Source organism: Microtus oregoni, unplaced genomic scaffold, assembly GCF_018167655.1.
Source record: "Microtus oregoni isolate MIOR12 unplaced genomic scaffold, Mior012 000000F_ref0000247, whole genome shotgun sequence".
Lineage (NCBI taxonomy): Eukaryota > Metazoa > Chordata > Mammalia > Rodentia > Cricetidae > Microtus > Microtus oregoni.
The window spans coordinates 42571922-42593799 of record NW_024543059.1 but is presented as its reverse complement, the minus strand read 5'-3'; the positions used below and the strand labels follow the sequence as shown (position 1 = coordinate 42593799).

The window sequence follows — 21878 nt, the reverse complement described above, 5'->3', positions numbered from 1 at the left end:
TTAATAAAATCAAAGAATTTAGCCTCAAGTAATGTTTTACTTATGTTTGCAGAAGCAGTAGTTGGAGATGTCAGAACAGAAATCAGATCATTCTCATGTCTATTCTGTCTGAACTATCCCTTGATACATACACTGGAGCCCCTGCTAGGCAACAGGGAGTGCTGAGATCAGTGAGAACTGGAAAAGAAGCCCTGTGGCACATTCCTGCAACGGTAGCTGTTGCCCTGACCTAGGAAGGTCGCAGATGGGAGGATGGGAGGCACCCGGGAGGAAGGGCATCTGAGAAAGCCTTGCAGGCAGGAAGAGTAGCACAAACAAAGCCACAGGCAAGAAAAGGCGCCTCTGAAGCCGAAAGCACCTGTGGAGGAGAGGGATTTCATGGAAAGTGGAGGAGTTGTAGCGGGTAAGCCACATTCTTGCCCTCATCTCAGGGCCCCACACACGGGAAGCATGTTTCCTGAGAACAGGACTTCCCACATGACTAGTGACAAGTCATGCTCCGGATTTCTTCCTTATTTAATGTTCAGAGTGAGTTCACAGAGCCTCACAGAAGGAAGACGGTAGGGTCTGTGGACCAGGTTGTAAGTGCCCTCCACCTTAACTCACACTCCATTAGCGGGGCGTGTCACAGTCACATCCTACTGCAAGAGAGTCTGGGAAAGTGGATTCCTGATTCCAGAGAGAGAAGGAAACAGCTGTAGGGGTCAGCTGGCAGCCTCTACTGGAGCAGGCTCTTAGGGGATGGCTTTTCATTCGGATGTGGCAGACACAGAAATTGGGAAGTAGAGCAAAGGATTCCCACTGCCTTTTACATAGATGGAACAATTGCTCACATTTTGCCTCTCTCTCTCTCTCTCTCTCTCTCTCTCTCTCTCTCCTCTCCTCTCCTCTTCTCTCTCTCTCTCTCTCTCTCTCTCTCCCTCCCTCCCTCCCCCCTCACACACACACAGTAATATGTACATGTAGTATATACACACATATATAGGCATGTATGCATATATCCCTGAACCATTTTAAAGTAAGTTCAAAACACGATGTCCTTCATCCCTAAACATTTTGGTGAGCACCTTCCTACACAGCAGGTGCCCTGGCTCCCTGTGCCTCACTTTCCTCACCTGTCACATGGCAGGTAGCAGGGACACCTTTCAGAACCATCTGAAGGTTGCTGAGTAGAGCCAACTGGGGAGACAGTGTTCTCTGTGCCTATTGGGACCATTGTGCCCCTTTCAGGTATCTGTGACGGAGATGCAGGCAATGACCTCACCCTGAAGGATGGCTCTGTGCTGGGTGAGGCAGAGGACCCTGCTCCTTTTCTGGACAGCTGGCAGGTGCCCAGCTCCTTGACCTCAGAGGGTCAGACCCGCTTCCGCCCAGACAGTTGTGCCACAGCTGACTGCTCGCCCTGCCTTCGCATGGTGTCCAACCGTACTTTCAGCGCCTGCCACCGCTTTGTAGGTGCCCGTGGAGTGCAGCATGGGGAGACTTGCTGGGCTGGGGAGGCCAGCAGCCACCTGCAGAGACACCCGTAGTCTTCTGGGCAGAGCGAGGCAGAGCTGGGCCTTGGGAAGTGGGGCACCAGGATGGGCAGCACTGTCTAATACATTGGTCCAGGTCTCCCCAGAGTCGTTCTGTGAGCTGTGGATCCGGGACACCAAGTATGTGCAGCAGCCCTGTGTGGCACTCACTGTGTACGTGGCTATGTGTCACAAGTTCCACGTGTGCATCGAGTGGCGGGGCTCCGACTACTGCCGTGAGTAGGGGTCGGGGCACCTTCTTCTCCAGTTCTCTTCCCAGAGCCTCTTGACACCGATGCTTCCCTAAGCTTAGTCACTACTTCATTCATTAATTGTATTAATGAGCTTATAAATATTTTACATGTGTATTTGAATTTTATGTTCTACACAACACATTTGATATTAGTTAATGAACTTTTGCTATATTTGTATAAATGAACAAGGAATATTTTATTTTAATTTATTGTTTTTAATTTGAGTCATTTCTCTGTACAATGGGGACAGCAATATTTGCTCCTTGGGTCAATAGGAGATAATGGGTCAGGTGTCCATTTCTCCACACCCACCTGTCACGTGATTGCTGTATGGTAGCTCCGTTTGCTTAGCTTCCGATCACCTCCTCATCTTTGGATCTCTTCCTCCCTGCTTCTTCCTCCCCTCCATCCTATTGGAGTCAGTAGAAGGTAGAGCATTTTGATTTCCAGAAAGGCTGGGACAGCTCCTGGGAGGGCATATCTACACATGACAGGTGAAAAGGAAAAGATACTTCATATATAGAGTAATATTTTTCAAACTGTGGATCTCGACACAGAGGGTGTGCAGCCAATTTGAGGAGAGCAACACTAGCATTTTTTTTAAAAAAATGCAATGAAATATGACATACAGGATATATCATGCATAGTAAAAAAGTTTTTTTCAGTTCAACAGTAATTTTCAATCCAGCTGGTCACGGGGGGAACTTGGGAAAGCACTGGGCTCCTTTGGAGGTTCACTTGGTGTGGAATGGGACTCTGCCCAGCAGACTGGTATGTACTGGATCATAACCACAGATCCACTATCTCTAGTCAAGACTGCTGGAAAACACTGATCTAAAGCCAGGGGTTGACAAACGTTTTCAAGGGGCCAGATAGCGAATACCGTGTCTTGTGAGCCGTATGGCCTCTTTTTGAAGGACCCTGCTCTACCCTTGCAGAGCAGAGACAGACAAAGGCCACACATAAACGGATGGACTAACACCTATCCATGATGGCTGACACCTGTAGTCCTGGTGCCTGAAAAGCTGAGCCAGGAGAATGAATTTTGCCTTAAGTAATGAAAACCTGACTCAACAATAACAAAACAAAAGCAAACCCAAAGCAACACCGACATTTACACAAATGAGTGGGCACATCTGTGCTCTAATAAAACTTTATTTGAAAAGCAGACACTTAGCAGCATTTAGGCTAGGAAGCGGTCCTTTGATGGTTCCTGATTAGAGGAAGGAGGTGCAGTGTTAAGGCATAGACTTAGGTACTCTGTGCTCCTCCTCACCCCTTCCAACTCTTGCTGCCCTCGTCAGGGATCCCTGACCGGGAACTCGACTAGGCCCGATGCCCATGTTACCCCTACAGCCTTCCTGTGCTCCAGTGACTCTACCTACCAGGCATGCGTAGCAGCGTGTGAACCCCCCGAAACATGCCAGGATGGGATACTAGGCCCACTGGACCCAGAGCAGTGCCAAGTTCTGGGTGAGGGCTGCGTGTGCCTGGAGGGTACCATTCTGCACCGGCGACATTCTGCACTCTGCATCCCCGAGGACAAGTGTGGTAGGTCCCTGCCCTCCCCAGATGTCCCCCCCCCCCCAGCCCAGTCTTTACACTAGGGCCTCCTTTGCTTCCTGAAGACCATGCTAAAAAAACACTTAGCATCCTTCCATTTCTGCTTTGGGGTGGTTCATGTTTGGATGAGAGGGATCATATCCTGAAACAGTCTGGTCCTTAGTCCCCTGTGCCCTGACATGCTCCCACTGCAGCCTGCACTGACAGCACAGGGGTGCCACGAGCCTTGGGGGAAACCTGGAACAGTTCCCTGAGTGGCTGCTGCCAGCAGCAGTGCCAGGCCCCAGACACCATCATAGCCATGGACGTGGACTGCCCTGGTCCCCGACCTGAGAGCTGTCCGCGCTTTGGAGAAGTGATCCTGTTACAGCCCACAGAGGACCCCTGCTGCTTGGGGAGTGTGTGCGGTGAGCCTGGCTCTCGACTTCCCTGGCTGTCAGCTTTAAGCTAGCAACATATTCTAGTTGTGCCTGCTGTATGACCGTGACAACTGGAAAACTGTCAGGGCAGGCTGGAAAATTAAAGCATCTTTTGGGGTGTTGATGGGGGAAGTAAGAACCAGGCTGGACGTTGGGCAGAGGTCTGGGATCAGCATCCTATTTAGCATCCCCCTGTAGACTAACTCCGTAATCACGGTCACAGGCTGCCCTGGTTCTCCCGTAATGTGAGGCTGCTCGGCTGCTCTTGGCACCCACCTTGGCGTGCGGGTGCTAACACTGGCACACAGAACACCTAGATGAGTGTGTATTGCTCTTCAGTCTCTGCAGCCATTTGAGAGTGGGGGTGGGGAGGGGCTGGAAGGGGTCCACGTGTGCAGGCACCCAGTGGCCCTGGTGAGCAGTGAGGACACTGGCCTCCAGGTAACAGGTTCTGTGTCCTGCTGCCTAGTGTGTAACCAGACTCTATGCGAGGGCCTCGCTCCCACCTGCCGCCCAGGCCACAGACTCATCACCCACTTCCAGGAGGACTCCTGCTGTCCCAGCTACAGCTGTGGTAAGTGGTGGGGACAGAAGAGTGGGTGGACCTGAGGAGCCTGGGCTGTGCTCTGAGTTCTGAGTCCACGATGGAGATGACAGAGGGCTAGGCAGGGCTGCTTTCGGAGCTCACATCCTCTTCTCTCCTCAGAATGTGACCCTGGTCTGTGCGAGGCTGAGCAGGTCCCTGCCTGTCGTGAGGACCAGATCTTGATCACGGGCCGCCTAGGGGACTCCTGCTGTACCTCCTACTTCTGCAGTGAGTGGCAGTGGGCCCCACATCAGCTCTTCCTCATTCCTACTTCTGTGGTGACCGAGAGGAAAAGCTGGGGCATTTGTATGAGGGGGTAGAGGGAAAAGGATGAAGCCACTACCCAGTAAGCCACGCAGGACAAAGAGAAAAATGGGTAGGTTACCGAGTGCGAGAAATCAGTGTGTTTTCAGGGATGGACTTTGGGTTGACATAGAAGAACACATAGGTTCTGATGCCAGGATACATGAGACCCCAAAATGCTGCTTTTGGCTGGCTAGATGCCCTGCTCCCTCACTGTAAGAGGAACTTCTATGACAGCGGTGGCCTTTCCATCTCCACAGGCTGTGGTGAGTGTCCAGATCCCATCCCCGAGTGTCAGGAAGGAGAGGCGCTCACTGTACACAGGAACACCACGGAGCTCTGCTGCCCTCTGTACCAGTGTGGTGAGTCCCACGTGTGGAGAGACGGTGGGCCTGTGAGAGATGCCTGCCCTGTGGGGGTGTGGGTACAAACAGGGGCTGGGAGGTACCCCATCTGACCAGCACTGCATCCTGAGCGGTCATAAAGTCTGAGGTGTCTGAGACTAATCTGTCACCTGTCTCTCCCACTCCTGCTGCATGCTCCCCAGTGTGTGAGAGCTTCCGCTGCCCACAGGTGCAGTGTGGCATGGGCACTTCCCTGGTGGAGGTCTGGAGCCCGGACCGCTGCTGCCCCTACAAGTCCTGTGGTAAGTTTCAGTCAGATATGGGCGGGGAAAGAGCCCCCACCACCATCAGCTTTGCTGAGATCAGCCTCCCTAAGCTGTGAGCAGGGCTCCTCTCCTCCTGCCCCACTCTGAGCATGCAGAGCCCGACAGTTTCTTCCCCGGGATCACAAATGGTTTCTCATTCAGAGTGTCATCCTTGCATTGCCCGATAGTCCGTAGAGACTCGGGTCTGCTGGGAAGAACAATAGGAACGTCATCAGTGATTAGTAGTGATCAGTGGTGAACTTTACACAATGCTTGAAAGGTACGTTAGCAAACCGGGAGAGCGTTCTGCTGCTGGCTTTCGGACCTCATGAGAATATGTGCTTCGTGAGGGCGGGATCATACTCAGCTTTATTCCTCATGCCTCAGGGCACGGAGCAAGCCAGCTGTCTAGGGAATCCCCTTGTTGTGTGAGCGAGAGACCCAGAAAGGACTTTCTCAGCTGCTCTGGCCTGAGACCCTTGCTCCTCAAATCTAAAGCTGGTGTGCCCCTTCCGGTAGTTCCAGGTGCCCCCGGCCACTGTGCACAGGGAGAGCGACCCGGCCAAGGCTGTGCTGACAGGACTCAGCTGCTGGAACCCACTTGTGGGAAACACAAGTGCAAGGAAGTTGCATCTTGTGGTGTTTGCACCTGGAGAGGTCCCACACGTAGGGGAGAGAAAGGGAAATGTACACGTGTTCTGTCTGCCAGCTTCACTTCCCTCCACACCCAGTCAGGAGTGGGACAGTCAGGACCTCCCGCCCACCTAAGCGGGAGTGCTCTGTCCCCGGCATGTGGGGGTGAGAAGAAGTGGCTGGTATTTCTCTGCCCACCTCCCTGGGTGGACCAGGCTTAGAGTTGTGCCTCAGGAGGGACTGGTCTGCAGTGCAGTGTCTGAACGTCCCTGGTGAGGTAGGTTATGGCCTCTTGTGTTTTTCAGAGTGTGACTGTGATACAATCCCTGTGCCCAGATGCCATCTGGTATGGAGACCCTGTCTCTCCCCACCCTTATTGGTCGGCTTCTCTTTTCCTTTCCTCTCTTCTCTTTCCCTTCTCCTGGAGACTCTACCAAACCTAATACAGAGTTGGTAGGAGGATGGTGGGGATGGTGAAGATGATGGAGGCGGTGATGATGTGGAGTTGGTGGAGGACGGTCGGGATGGTGAAGATGATGGAGGCGGTGATGATGTGGAGTTGGTGGAGGACGGTCGGGATGGTGAAGATGATGGAGGTGGTGATGATGTGGAGTTGGTAGGAGGATGGTTGGGATGGTGAAGATGATGGAGGCGGTGATGATGTGGAGGTGGTGAAGATGATGGAGGTGGTGATGATGTGGAGTTGGTAGGAGGATGGTCGGGATGGTGAAGATGATGGAGGTGGTGATGATGCTAATGTAGATAGATGGTTATAGTGGTAATGATGGTGGTTCTAGTGATAATCACAGTGCCAGCTGCTGAGGCCTTACTGTAGGCCTGAACCTTCCCAGGTCTTTAAAATGAATTATCTTATTGTTATGACAAGTTCAGGAGACTGAGCCTGCGATGATCTCAGTTACATGAACAAGGAAGCTGAAATTAAGGTCATGACATTGGCAAATCACAGCCAGGACTAGAATCATGTGGCCCTTTAGGCTTTAGGCTGCATGGCCGTCACAGTGTGTGTGTAAAGTGATGGTGGGCGGCTTCTGGATTATGGTCCCCCTGAGTGTGTTGTCCCAGGACATATTTTTTTTTGTGTCCCTCTCCCCATCCATTCTTCTTCCCTGAAACTGATAAAGAAACTAGGGCATGGGTAAGGTGTAAGCCAAGTGGGACTCTGAGGACGGGAAGCTGGACCGTGGGGAGAGAGACTGAGCTTCTGGGTGCCATCTTCATCTGCCCAGTGCAGGCCCAGTAGCAGGCCATTCCCAAGGGTGGGGTTGAGCTGCCCACTCTGAATGCTGACTTCCTCTGTCACCCACAGTGGGAAAAGTCCCAGCTGGATGAGGGGTTCATGCACAGTGAGGAGAACGTGTGTGGCTGTGCCAAGTATGAGTGTGGTAAGTGGGGATGGGTAGATACGGGAGGGCTAGGGTGGTGAACCTCGGGTGGGTCAGCTGGGAGGGCCAAGTGGGTGACTGGGCTCTTCAGGACAGTTCCTCTCCCTTGACCAGTGAAAGCCCCCGTGTGTCTGAGCCGTGAGTTGGGGGTGATGCAGCCAGGCCAGACGGTGGTAGAGCTCTCAGCAGATGGTGTGTGCCATACATCCAGATGCACAGATGTGCTGGACCCCCTCACCAGCTTCTACCAGATCAACATCACCTCTGTCCTTTGTGACATGCACTGCGAGGCGGTAGGGAAAATGTGGGGTGCACGTGGGGTACGCGTAGCCAGAAGGGCTGGGCTGGTGGGTCCTCATCAGCTCCAAAAATGGAATCTAGAGAGTAGGCATCAGAGTAGCCTCAAGAGACCCCGATGGAGAGGAGCCCAACTTGGGGTGGGGTAGCAACAACAGCAAAGGGACTAAGTTAAAGCCTGGCTTCTACCAAAGCCTAAATAAATACTGACTGAATGAAAAGGATTAGAATTATTCCCGCCTTTCAACTGGGAAAAGTGAGCCCTAGGGAAGTTGAGTTCTTAATCCAAAGCACAGCAGGGACTGAGATTCAAACTGAGGTCTGTCTGGAACCAAGCTGCCACCGTTGGTGACTACAGTGTTGCCTCTGCAGGGCACCTCCTTGTTCCCTGGGGCTGGTGGGAATGGGGTTTTGGGTAAACATGGAAGACCTGCCTGATCACGGGGAGGGAGGCCGTGGGTCTCCTTTTTGAGCTAGAGCCCTGGACTCTGTCAGAGACAAGAAGATATCAGATGCCAGGAGGACGGATGTGGGCATGAGGCTGAAATTGTTTTCTCTGCCCTGGCCTTCAGAACCAGGAGTATGACCACCCACAGGACCTGGCAGCCTGCTGTGGCTCCTGCAGGAATGTGTCCTGCCTCTTCACCTTCCCCAATGGCACCACTTCCCTCTTCTTGGTAAACAGCCCCTAAGCCCACCTGGGAATGAATGGGTCCTGGAAAGTGACACTAAGAGCAGGGTCCTCTCTGGGCCCCACCCTGGAGCTTGGTACTCACGAGGAACAGCAGAGCCGGGCCCTGAGCTGGGCATGTCCTCAGGCTGTGCTGTCCATTGGCCAGAAGTTCTCAGTGCCCATCCATATGCTTTCTAGCCTGGTGCTTCCTGGATTGCAGACTGTGCCCGCCATCACTGTGGCAGCACGCCCCTGGGTGCCGTACTTGTCCGCTCACCCATCAGCTGCCCCCCACTCAATGAAACTGAGTGTGCCAAGGTCAGTGTCTTCCCCTTCACACCAAGGTACCATGTTTTACTGGGGGCTGGAGCCTGGGTCAGAATCCTGTGTTCTGGAGCCTGCGTCAGCACTACATGCCAAACCTACATCTCTCCATGTTCATCTTTTTCAATCACACCCCCTATCTCCAAACATCATGTGACCACACACCAAGGCATGCAATCACATTATCAAGTGTTCCAGGACTCACCCCAGGCTGTTATCAGTCATACTCCATAGGGACATCAGTGCATTGAGCATGCCAGTGCCCACACCACACACTGACACGCCTGCAGATAGGCACACTCTTACAATACGTGTACCAAGCTTATACCTGCATGCGAAGTTTAGTCCTGTGGTAGGACGACATGTTTCCAGCCTGCTGTGGAGGGCTATGGGTGTAGACATACCTCAAAGAAGAGGGTCCCTGGAGGATTGGGGGTTCCAGTTGAACTAATAAGCTTCCGAAGATTGACAACAGACATTTGAAGATTGTTGACTCTTTAGGTCACAGACACACAGGACTGTGGGTCAGTAGGTACAGTGCTTGCTTAACAAGTCAGAATCTCTGGCTCAGTCTTTCCTACAGAGCCATGGGGTGCCGCGGGAGGAAGACTAACTTAGACTCTTTATATAGTATTTATTTAGCTGGGTTTTGAGACAAGATTTCATTTTGTATTCCTGCTAGCCTGGAACTCACTATATAGTCCAGGCTGGCCTAGAACTTGTAGATCTCCTCCTGGGATTATAGACCAGCTCTCTAACACTGGTTTTGCCTCTCACTGGAATCTTGGCTCCTGGCCTGGAACATGAATTTCCCACCTCCTCCTCCTCCTCCTCCTCCTCTTCTTCCTCTAGGTTGGTGGCTCTGTGGTACCATCCTTGGAAGGATGCTGTAGGACATGTAAGTGAGCATGGGGTGGAGACTGGGGTGCAGTGTGTGAGGGTGGGGGGCACATAGGTGGCCAAGAGGCTGTGTTACCAGCCTGGTATCTATGGTAGCTCTCAGGGCGAGTAGAAGAAGGAATGACCCACCAGTTGAAGGTCATGGCACTGACACAAACAGTTAGGTGGCCAGAAGTCACATGCTCATGAGATTTGTCCCAATACCAGGCCTCTGCTTCTTGCTGGAGATAAAAGACAATAGCCAGTCCAGTCAGGAAGCCATCTGCTTCCTTCTGTCCCTAATGAAGACTCTGTCCCCCTCATGGTTCTCTTATGTCGCCATGAACCCTAGTCTTTTTTTAAAATTTATTTATTTATTAAAGATTTCTGCCTCCTCCCCGCCACCGCCTCCCATTTCCCTTCCCCTCCTCCAATCAAGTCCCCCTCCCTCGTCAGCCCAAAGAGCAATCAGGGTTCCCTGCCCTGTGGGAAGTCCAAGGACCACCCACCTCCATCCAGGTCTAGTAAGGTGAGCATCCAAACTGCCTAGGCTCCCACTAAGCCAGTACGTGCAGTAGGATCAAAAACCCCTTGCCTTTGTTCTTGAGTTCTCAGTAGTCCTCATTGTCCGCTATGTTCAGCGAGTCCGGTTTTATCCCAGGCTTTTTCAGATCCAGGCCAGCTGGCCTTGGTGAGTTCCCCATAGAACATCCCCATTATCTCAGTGTGTGGGTGCACCCCTCGCAGTCCTGAGTTCCTTGCTCGTGTTCTCTCTCCTTCTGCTCCTGATTTGGACCTTGAGATTTCTGTCCGGTGCTCCAATGTGGGTCTCTGTCTCTGTCTCCTTTCATCGCCCTAGTCTTGAAGGTGCCTCCTTGTGGAGGCTTAGGCTTCCAGACCCCTGACTGGCAGAGGGAAACCTCTGTCTCACACTTTGATTCTGGAACCCTGGATGCTTGGAACCAGCGTCTTAACCACATACACTTGAATGGACCAACCAGTCTTGTGATCTTTGCTTACATACTTGACTTTCTAGAATGCTCAGACCCTGTGTCCCAAGGACCATAGACTTTCAGCCCCTTTATGTACACATCACTTACTACAGGGAAGATCTACTCCAGACCTCAACTGGCTGATCTATGACCCATACCTTCATGCTTCCTGAATGTTCTGTGTCCCCACATGTAGCCTGAGGCCTACACCCCTCTGCTCAGTTTCCTCAGCTTATTTTCCCATGGTCCCTATTAAACCTACTCCTCTTCCATGGGTTAGTGTCCACTGCTACTCAGTTACTTGTCTCAGAAGCACGTAGGATGGGAGGCAGGTAGACACATGGCTATCTTCAAGTGTCCCTTCTAGGTGGCTCTAAGCTCTGGGGGTAATGGAAGGGGAGATTCCCTGCATCTGGTGAAGGCCAGTTAGCCCACATGCTTGCTGGGCACTGAGCCATATCTCCTGAGTTTCCACAGCTCATCTGATATTCATCCATGTCTAAGGCCACCATTGCTTTCTCCTACTGGACACTCAGCCTTGCTCACTCCAGTACCCACAGGGCCATGGCTAGGGTAACCCTCAATTCTCCTTCTTCTCTGTTGAGTCTCAGAAGTTAAGAGAAGGGATTCTATTCAGTTGATTTCTTGTAGACTCAGTGGGCTTAAGGGCAAGTCCATCTGCCTCTAGCAGGTATCTAGTGAGTGCTACTGTGTGCCAGCCACTGACTCAGGAGCTGTGGCCATAGTGTAAAGACCTTTATGGATGCCACTTTCGAGGGTGGTGGAAGAATGGGTATAGTAGATTACAGGGTGGCAGCTTTGAGTTCTGCAGGGTCCAAGTCATAAAGAATCTGGAGGGGGTCATCAAACCAGAATCCACAACTGCCCATCTGTATTGAGGTCTGAAAGAGAATATTGGCATTGAGAACAGAACTCACCCTGCAGTGAAGGAGGCCCTGGAGATGTGGGCTCCAAAGCTTACAAGTTTAGGCTTCCATAGTACAATTACAGATGTGCCTCTGTAAACAAACAGATTGTGCCTGAGACAGAATAGGCCAAGGAGGCACCAGAGAGAGCTGAGGAAGGGAAGTGCAGTGGTGTGGGAGGTCCTTCTGTATGTGTGCTGCTTTTATTGGTTAATAAAGAAGCTGCTTGCAGCCAATGGCTTAAGCATATTTCTGGCTAGCTCTTATATCTTAAATTAACCCATTTCTATTCATCTATGTATCGCCATGTAGCTGTGGCTTACCATCAAGGTTCTGGCACGTCTGTCTCTGGTGGAGGCTACATGGCTTCTTCTTGAAATGAATGAGCAGCCTCCCCCACCAGTGCAGAAGAGAAGATCTAGGAGGGGTCTCACTGGGGTTTTTGTAGGGGGTATTGGAGAAAACTGCTCACGGAGGTGAGGTGAGATAAGGTCTCCTGAGTGGCCATCTGGGAGAGCTGTGATCCAGACAGAAGAAACTCTATACTGCTAGTTTCCATCCCTGACCCCCACTTGAGAGCTGTGGAACCCCCATGGGTCTTGCTGTGTGGAGCATCCTAGTTGGGCCTGAGGTTTCCACTCACGACAGAATCTTACTGTGAGATGCCCTCTCAGAGCAGAAACACTGGAACTCAGGCAGAGTGTGGCACTGTATCCAGGGGCTCTAGCAGGGTGACAAATAAGTGTGGCTGCCCTCATCTCGGATCTTATGGTGCAGAGCCCCGAGGCTCTGTCTGGCCGTTCATGTGTCTTCCTCTGTCTCACTTGCTCATGCCGCTGCCCTTCTTGGTGCCTCCTTTGTTCTAGGGCATTGGGTTGAAAGAGTTTCCCCTTGATGGAAAGGGACATTAATTTGTGGGTACCAGGCTGTCCCATCCTGATGCCAGTCTGGGGCATAACTGTTGTACCTACCCTGCCCTTACCAGGTAAGGAAGATGGGCGCTCCTGCAAAAAGGTGACCATCCGCATGACCATCCGCAAGAACGATTGCAGGAGTAACACGCCTGTGCGTGAGGGGATGGGTATCTCGGGGGTGGAGGGAATGGGGGATGGGTATCTCGGGGGTGGAGGGAATGGCGGATGGGTATCTCAGGGGGTGGAGGGAATGGGGGATGGGTATCTCAGGGGGCGGAGGGAATAGGGGATAGATATCTCAGGGGGTGGAAGGAATGGGGGATGGGCATCTCGGGGGAGGTGGCAGGAATGGGGAGGCAGATCTTTCCCAGACTGCCTTGCTGCCATGCTTATTTTCCAGGTGAACCTGGTGTCTTGTGATGGGAGGTGCCCTTCTGCCAGCATTTACAACCACAATATCAACACTTATGCCCGCTTCTGCAAGTGCTGCCGTGAGGTGGGACTGCAGCGTCGCTCTGTGCAGCTCTTCTGTGCCACCAATGCCACCTGGGTGCCCTACACAGTACAGGAGCCTACGGACTGTGCCTGCCAGTGGTCCTGAGGCCTGGGTGTCAGGGCTGTCTGGGCCACCCCTACCACTCTCATGTTCTCCTTCCTGCTGGCCTAGGTGACTAAGGGGAGAGAGCTTGTCTGTGCTCTGTGTGTGAGATGGTGAACAGCATCCACAAGGGACCAGAGTAGGCCCCACTTGTCAATCCTGGCTCCCTCTTTGGGAGGAGACCTGCTTGTGGGAAACTGCCATTTCTCAGGGCTTCTAGAACCCAAGCCTACATGACTTGAGGTCAGGATGGAGCTGCACACCCAGTAGTTGAAGGCCTAGTGTAACTGTGACTCTGGCCTGGGTTTTGGTGGAGGGACTGAGACTTTCCTGACACAGTGAAATCAAAATGGAACCAGTGCTGTCTTAAGACTCACATGTGGTGGCTTCATTTTTTTTTTCCTGGCTGTCCTAACAATGGGAGGAGCACAGTGGAAGGAAAAGGGATTCAGGTAACATTCAGGCTTCCCAAATCAAAGAGGATGAGCCTTGGAGAGCTATGAGGGTTTCTCAGAGGCTGTGGAGTAGTCTAGACTTCTGTAGCCTCAGAGGGTTCCCTGATGTTCTGGAATTTAGAGGAGCAGGTCCAGGCCTGTGCCTCTGTGTGTCACATGCTCACCCTCAAGCCAGCTTTGTAGATGTATGATAGATTGTCTCCTCAACAGGGCCCAGGTATCCATGACACCCTTCTAAGTAGCTCTAGGTTGTAGGTGGCTTCCAGCCTGAAGTTCTGTGCCTTTTCTCCAAGGGCATGTCAAGTGTGTCTGTGCTAGGGCCTACATATGTGTTTGCGGCTCAGCCAATTCCGGTCTCAGTGCTGTCTGGCACTTTGATGGAGAGTGTCTGTCTGTGAAAATGCGGCCTATGAGTGTGTAGCCCAAGTGGCCCTGAGTGTCTGTCAGAGTCTTGTCTCCAAACCAAAGTGCTCCCCCCAAAGCCAGGGCCAGAGCTCCTGTCCACATGCCACTCTGAAGATACCCTCCTCTTTGCACTGCTTTGTGCTACTGGGGTCTCAAAGGTCATGACCTGATGCTGTTCCGGTCCCAGTATTGCCCTGATGCCCCTATGGGGTAAAGACGCTGTGTCAGGATGGTCCCTACATCTGCTTTGCCTCTGTAACGCTTCTGTATTTTGTTCATGTATCAATAAACTCTGAGAAGTCTTGCAAGCATCTCTGGGGATGCCAGGCCTGCCTCGGATACAGGAGAGCATCAGCTATGAAGAAGACCATCTCTGAGGGCCCCAGGGGTCGGGTGGACTTCTACAGCTTGCCTGACTGTACCTCAGCTCCCACCCAGGAACCCACTACTGCCTGCCCTTGTCCCCAGCCTTCCGGCTCACACTCCCAGCTCCACTGTCGGATGACTCCTGGGAGGACCAACTACTCCAGGCTGAAACATGTCAGAAAAGGACAAACAGATCATGAATCCTGATCTGTACTGTGGGGCATGAGGGTGAGGACTCCATAACTGTGCCCCACACTGTGGAGTAGACAGCAAGGAATGAGGACAGAGACCACAGGTAGTGGTATCCAGTTAGCACCAAGAAACAAGACCACAGTGCAGACGTGAGCGTGCACAGAATTCAGAAAGCTGGTTGAGAAGCAAATCTTTTGAGATGTCACAATGCTTTTAAGCAACTAGTGTAGCTTGGTTGTGGCCCTCCAAAGAGATACGGCATGTCCCTGGAACCTGTGACGAGGTTGCCATCTTACATGACAAAAAGTCTTTCCAGGTGTGGCTGAGATGAGGCCATTAGTATGGATTACTCAAATGGGTCCTTAGAAAGGGGGCAGGAAGGCCAGAGTCAGAGAGGAGATAAAGACATGGAGGATGGAGTGAGCTTCTTCAAAGGAGGAGGAAGTGGGGACACCCAGGCGGCTTCTAGAAAGTGAATTCAAAGGTGGCTTCTAGGCTTCTTGGTCACTTCTCTATGGCTGTGATAAACACCATGGCTAAGGCAGCATATACAATACATACATACACGTATACATATGCGCACATTCCCACGTGTACACATAAACACACACACAATCACATACACACATGTACACATGCACACACATTCACACAAAGTGGTTTTTCCTTAGAGCCTCCAGGAAGAACACAAGCCTTCTGGCCTTACCAGGCTCAAACCAAGGGCAAAGAGGCCAGGACCCCAGAACTGTGAGAGCATATATTTGCATTGCTTTAAGGCCCTAAGCCTGTGATTTGATTTTTTTTTTTTTCTGTAGCAGCTCTAGTAGGAAAAAGCATCTAAAACAGGAACCCAACAAAGAAACCCAAGCCAGGGTGCAGGCAGTAACACAGTCCCAAGTTTGAGAGCAGATACCAATGGTAGGTTCCTACGTCCTGCCGTTCTCCTTACACACTGTCCTGAACAGAGGCATGTGGTCACAGCGAGCTATCAGCGGGGAACAATGAAATAAGCTGGAACAAGAGCCACACTAGAGACTGCTGTGCACTACTCTCATGTACTGACATTTTGGGCTTTCCAGCATATGTTACATGAAAAAGGCAAATTATGGGTAGGTTCCCCCAGAAACTACCTCCTTCATTGCCAGTATGTGGGACACACAGTCTCATGCCTTTGAAGGGTTTTCACAGCCGAGAATGACCCTACCTGGCTATTCTAGCCAAGTACCTCAATGGCAGCTTTGGTTCCCAGGACTTCAGTGGGCATGGTTGTGCACAAGATGAATGGATCAGACTAGAGCCAGGACTCCAGGGACATATGCAACAACACCCCCCCAATTCTTTCTCACTCAGCACGGGACATAAAACCAGACAAATCCAGAAGCCACATGTGCCACTGGTGGAGAAACAAGGCCACAACCAACCCACTCACTCAGAGGGTTGGTGGTCAAGCAGGGTGGCTGCCCAGCCTGCAAACCCCATGACGTCTTTTCAAACGCGAGGGGGCTTTGAGCTGCGGAGCCATCCCATTCTCCTTGGTGCAGGCTCAGGTTCCCAGCCATGATTTTCAGGGCTTAATCCTCTTCCTGTGGAAATCAATGAGGACATTGTGATGGAATGATTCACGTTCAAGGTCAGGCCGCAGCAAATTGGAGGCGACATGCTGATTTTAGTGCCCTCACGGAGGGGAGCCAATCCCGTGCACAGATTACTTAACCCTCTCCTCGCCATGCCTGTCACTCCTGTCAGCTCCAAGTCTAGGTCCCCAAGGATTTTGCACTCCCTATGTGGCCCATCTTTTGCATTTCCCCAAGGTCTTGAGGTTTTGGTCATTTGTGGAAGACAGATGACAAACTCAGGAATGGTTTCAAGTTGAAATAAAATGTTTAACTTTATCAGCCCATTTTGTCAACTGGTGATATGCTCTGCTCCAAGTTCCAGTCTTTCCGTGGTTGTCCACATGAAAAGATGGAGGAGATGGGAAACTAAATTCCTCTGTGTGTGTGTGTGTGTGTGTGTGTGTGTGTGTGTGCATGCACGTGCATGTGCAATGTCTTTTCTCTGATTTAAACATAATGGAAATTTATTTTCCCCTCCTGTATACAAAATAAAAAAAAATACCAAAAACAAACAAACAACCAAAAATCCTTTCAAAATAGGTGGGCCTGAAAAGCTACAACTTTGTGTCCGGGATCATCTAGAGACCCTGGTTCCTCTTTCCGGAACCATATGGCCCAGCCAACTCTCTCACAGTAGCTCTGCCCACTTCTGCCAGAGCTGGGCCTGAGAGCTCAGGGACCATGCTTCATAGGAGTGAGAGGATGCTGCAGTAAATGGTAAGAGGATTACTTCCTGCTGTTCTCACTACACAGTCCTGAACAAAGGCATATGGTCACAACTAACTGCAAGGGAAGCTGGGAGATGTAGTCCACCTGCGTGCCCAGGAAGAAGAAAACATGTCTGGTGGTGGATGGAGTCTTGGTAGGAAACAGAGACGGTGAAGAAGATGCTACTGAGAAGTTTGAGGACAAAGAAAAGACAGGTCTTGTGGTCATAGAAGGATTTATTCTTCGTGGAAAGCAGTGGATTGAAATGAAAGTTAAGATAGAGAGAAGTCCAGAGTCCCAGAGGATATGTGCTGGAGCAAGGAGGGATTATGATGGAGCCAAGTTCCTCTGGCTGGGTAGACATGGCCGTGGCTCTTTACTGATTTGTGTCTCCAACACAAAGATCACAGAGAAACGAGTCTGCCGGTAAGCTGGATGGTGAAAAGTCTGGACAGTAAGGAGTTAATAGAGGATGGGGTTAGCAGAACTGGAGAGCCAGGTGCCCCCCAACACACTGTGGCTGTGTCAGTTAATCCCCTGCAACAGGCAGGAGGCCTGCACAGCTGTCTCTTCCAAGCTGGAACTGCACCTTCCCCCAGCTGCCCCAGGCCCCTTGCCCAGGGATCTGGGCTACCAAGGGATTGGATGAAAGTGGGCAACACTGGACAGTCAGCATGGTGGGGGAACCAGCCCATCTCTAGTGCCCTTGGAAAGTCCATTTTCTAAAGCCCTCAAGGCTTGCTGCTCATCCCCCATTTGTCATCACACACACACACACACACACACACACACACACACACGCACCCCTCTGGCCAGAGGCTACCCTGAGCCAGCCAAACCTGTGTTCTAACGTTGTTCCTTCCTGAACGGTATCTATTCCTGCTTCTGTGCCTTGTCTCACCTGAATGGCTGGTTCCTTCTTTCCCTGCACAGCCCCAGTGCACAGACTCGCTCCCTTCGGCATCTATCACCCTACCTACCATCACACAGGCCTAGATTCTGTCTGTCTGGGGTTCATGCATGCTTGTCTCCATGCGCTGTGCAGGAGAGGGGCATGCAGGCTGACTCCTGCAGTCATTCCTTCATCCACCCACATCTTCACCATGCTAACGGGAATGTAAGAGTAAGAAGTGCACACAACCAGAGAGTAGGGGAACCAGGGCTGAGCCCACACTTGTTAAAACAGGCCCCATCTTCAGGCCTTCCTTCTCAGGAAAGAGCAAGGGAATGCTGGGGTCCCAGTAGCTGGTGGGTACGGCAGTGCTGGAGGTCCCTGCCTCTGGGAATCTGGAGGGAGCAGTGGAAAGAGAGCTCTGGGTCCTCTCTGGTCAGTTAGAAGTTACAGGACACTGACAGCCACCATCCTTCATGGTGAGGGGGAGCAACAGGTTCTGTGTCCTGGGTTGGCATGAGGGTCAAGTGAGATCATGGATGGGAAAAGGCCAGACAACTGCAGAGGCTTCGGAGCCAGGGATTCCATCCCAGCTGGGTCCAGGACAAGAGAGAAGCAGGAGCACAGGACCTGACCAGCCGTGACTCACCCCATCCTGCAGGTTTAGGACTCAGTGTTAGCTATGTGCCCCAGGCAACCATGTCATCCTGCCTCTGTTTCTCCTGGACAGAGGCACTGGTTACAGATGGTTAGAGATGACGAGGGAGCAGGAAGCACTAGAAGAGACTGGACTGTGGGATCAGAATGTGGCTTTGTTTGTCTGATTTATCCTGACCAAGACTTAGTTTCCTCATACTTCTGGCTTGTAGAAAACATTTAATGGGTTTAATGAATTGCTATGACTATGTGAGAAGTGAAAAGCTTGTCTCATACACACATGCACTTATATATATATATATATTTATATCATACAATATATTATATATATGTAATGTATATATGTATATATATTATATGTGTGTGGTCTCTGGTCTCTGTGTGCATGTGGAGGTCAGTGGACACCTTGGGAACTCTATTCTCTCTTATCACCATGTAGATTCCAAGCATTGAACTCAGGTCCTCAGCAACTTTACCTGCTGAGTCATCTTCCAGACTGTCTTCTTCTTTAAGCTCCACGTTTTCATGAATATCGTCTTCTTTAAGCTCCACATTTTCAGAAATGACCCTCTGGGAGAGAGCATGGCACACCCAAGGTCTCCCCACACTGAGCCACAGTGGAGAAAGAGCCCCCAGACCTGGTGTTAGCACATGCCTACACTGTGGAGAAAGAGCCCCCAGACCTGGTGTTAGCACACCTCCACAGTGGAGAAAGAGCCCCCAGACCTGGTGTTAGCACACACCTCCACTGTGGAGAAAGAGCCCCCAGACCTGGTGTTAGCACACACCTCCACAGTGGAGAAAGAGCCCCCAGACCTGGTGTTAGCACACACCTCCACTGTGGAGAAAGAGCCCCCAGACCTGGTGTTAGCACACACCTCCACAGTGGACAAAGAGCCCCCAGACCTGGTGTTAGCACACACCTCCACTGTGGAGAATGAGCCCCAGCCCTGGTGTTAGCACACACCTCCACAGTGGAGAAAGAACCCCCAGACCTGGTGTTAGCACACACCTCCACAGTGGAGAAAGAGCCCCCAGCCCTGGTGTTAGCACACCTCCACAGTGGAGAAAGAGCCCCCAGCCCTGGTGTTAGCACACCTCTACTGTGGAGTCTTCCACCCACCCAGCACATCCTCTCTGCTCTGGCCACAGCCTCTATTGCTGGTCAGCTATGGGGCTTCCGGGAACCTTTTTTCCTAAGACAGAGAGCTCTCCAGTAGGTCCCGCTCCACTGTTTTCTGCACAGGTAAATGTAAATGGATTACTATGTAAATGGATGAGTATTTTGCAGACCTAGCCATGGAAGTCAGCTCCTTGAGGGCCTCCCTAGAACATTTCTGAAGAGGATGGCATCAACTCCCAGGATGGAGTGGAGAGAAAAGAAAGCGAAGGAAGGGTTAAAAGCTCAGGGCTGGGGTGGGCAGCCTGCAGACAGCCCAGCTCAGCAATGGGAGGCCTGCACCATTCCATCCCTTTGCAGATCAGTTACACCCAGCTGTCTCCCTCCCTGCTGCCAGTGCCCCTTGGATTAGGCGGGAAAGGCTCCCCGGCCTGAGGCCTGCACACGGCCCATGGGGAACAGCGCCTGCAGCCCACGCCTCCACGACAGCTGCCGAGTGTCAGGCAAGAACATAGATCAGCCGGATCCTGGCAGTGGTGCCCCAAGCCCATTCCCCCCTCAACATGTGCAGGAGGGGCTGGCCTGAGGAGAGAGGGGGGTCTGTGAGGGATTTGAGAGGTACAGGAAAGGGATTGCTCCCAAAAATATCTCCTCTGCCCATATGTCATTGTACCTCAAATTCCACCACTAGACGTCTTGAAACTTTGCCTCACCCAAAGATAGCAACTAAAAAATAATGTCCCATAGAGCTGCTAGAATTCTGAGGCATTGTTGATAAACTACATGAGAATTTTATTCTATTTTACGAAGTATATAGGCATCTCTTTGTCTCGGTAGTTCTACTGAGGACATTAAATCAAAGAATCTGTTTTAAAGAAATAGCATACAGCATGGGAAAGGTGGCTATCACTACTAAGTTAAAAACCTAAAGTTAAAAATATTTTCAAAATGCAAAGCCAGGAAAAAAATGACCAAAAAAATTATAGAACTTGAAAATATCTGTACCTGTTTTGGAAAATGGGAAACAATTCCACTAAAGCCCAGAAATGAAAATGTTCTAGAATTTTCCAGAAAATTCCAGGGTAAAGTAAGCAGGAGGTATTGCAGCGTGGCAGTTCTGACTCTAGTTATTGATTTCTGACCCACTCGGAGCTTCAGGTGGCTCAACTGGAAAATTGGAATAATAGTAGTGATAGTCAGGGGTGGCAAGGGGATTAGAAGAAAACATTTGTGGCAAGCATCCCTGGGGTCCTACTGATAAGCGCAGGACCAGGAAAACCAGTGTCACTTCTGAGTGACCTGTTATATTGTGTCTCCTCTCCCACCTGCCAACATTGTTGCAAAGAATGTTCTTAGCACACTGATTCTGATTAAGCAATTCCGGAAGTTAGACATATGGCCATCGTTTATTTGAAAATACGGACACCTCTAAAATGGTGTCTTTGAGTGGGAAGGGTGGATGGATGCCCATCAGTCAATAGGAATCTATCCCAACTGACAGTTCCTGAGATCATGAAGATGTTATCGATGTACATATCGATGTATGTATGGAAGCTGATATATAACAGTATATAAACAGCATACAGACAAAAGCTTTTAAAATTAAAGCCATCTATGATCTCTGTTTCCACCACAAAGAACACCTGGTACCAGAACTGATAAATAACTAGAAAATTGGCCAAAATATGTGAAATATGGTTTCAGACTTTGGGAAAAAGACAATGAAAAGCTGGGGCTCCCAAAAGAAGGGAAACAAATCAAATAATTCTTACTAGACAGCTCCAATTTCTTCCCATACCACATTCTGGAATGAGGAACATCAAGGGACATTCAAGCAGAGATGAGACCAAGTTCAAGCAGACTTTAGTACCTGGAACCTGTATGGCAGAGTACCAGAGACAGGGAGCCAGGCAGAGAAAGAGTTCCCAAATTTGCACAGATTAAAGCAGTTGCTGAATAATGTCTTGTACTCCTGTAGCGCAGAGCCCTACACAGCTGGGCTAAGCAACACTAAGTGGTGAACTGAGCAGTTCCTCATACATGGGGCTATGAGGATTGATTTCACACCTAATCTGGAGCAGACCACAAAGTAAAGTGAAATTATCCCTAGAGTAAAGGGCTTAAACTAACCCAATTCAGCACTGAAACCAGGCCCAAATTCATTTCTGATAGGTAAGTAACTTAAGCACAAGCCACACTGGAATCTAAAAATTCTTTTAAGGAAAAATTTTAGATATTCAACTACATGACAATAATCATGTATAGACTACAGTAAGAAATTATTACACATATAAATCAGAATGTGATTCATAGAGCAAAGAGAAAAATCAGTCAATAGAAACAGGCCTGGAGAAGATGCCTTGAAGATGATGAAATAGAAACAGGCTGTATTTCCCCACTTATTTCTTCTTTAATGCTTTTCTTACGGTCTTTTAAAATGTGTGTGGAGAGTGTATGCCTGTGTGGATGTCTGTGCATTACCTGCGGACTGCCTGTAGAGGTCAGAAGAGGATGGCATCTCTTTGAAGTGGAGTTATAGA

General features: G+C 50.7%; 1 protein-coding gene across 1 annotated transcript in view; it reads left to right on the top strand.

Annotated features, from left to right (window-relative positions):
- The window catches only part of Otog (otogelin), a 70451-nt gene extending 57416 nt beyond the window's left edge, over positions 1 to 13035 (top strand). The window contains exons 41-56 of the mRNA XM_041634325.1: positions 1231 to 1451; positions 1612 to 1750; positions 3125 to 3319; positions 3526 to 3738; positions 4220 to 4324; positions 4457 to 4564; positions 4900 to 5001; positions 5187 to 5285; positions 6227 to 6267; positions 7249 to 7324; positions 7439 to 7617; positions 8194 to 8298; positions 8493 to 8612; positions 9471 to 9516; positions 12401 to 12480; positions 12730 to 13035. Coding sequence (XP_041490259.1) covers positions 1231 to 1451; positions 1612 to 1750; positions 3125 to 3319; positions 3526 to 3738; positions 4220 to 4324; positions 4457 to 4564; positions 4900 to 5001; positions 5187 to 5285; positions 6227 to 6267; positions 7249 to 7324; positions 7439 to 7617; positions 8194 to 8298; positions 8493 to 8612; positions 9471 to 9516; positions 12401 to 12480; positions 12730 to 12930 — 2030 coding nt within the window. The 3' untranslated portion in view covers positions 12931 to 13035. The remainder of the gene's footprint in view (positions 1 to 1230; positions 1452 to 1611; positions 1751 to 3124; positions 3320 to 3525; positions 3739 to 4219; positions 4325 to 4456; positions 4565 to 4899; positions 5002 to 5186; positions 5286 to 6226; positions 6268 to 7248; positions 7325 to 7438; positions 7618 to 8193; positions 8299 to 8492; positions 8613 to 9470; positions 9517 to 12400; positions 12481 to 12729) is intronic.
- The last annotated feature ends 8843 nt before the right edge of the window (positions 13036 to 21878 follow it).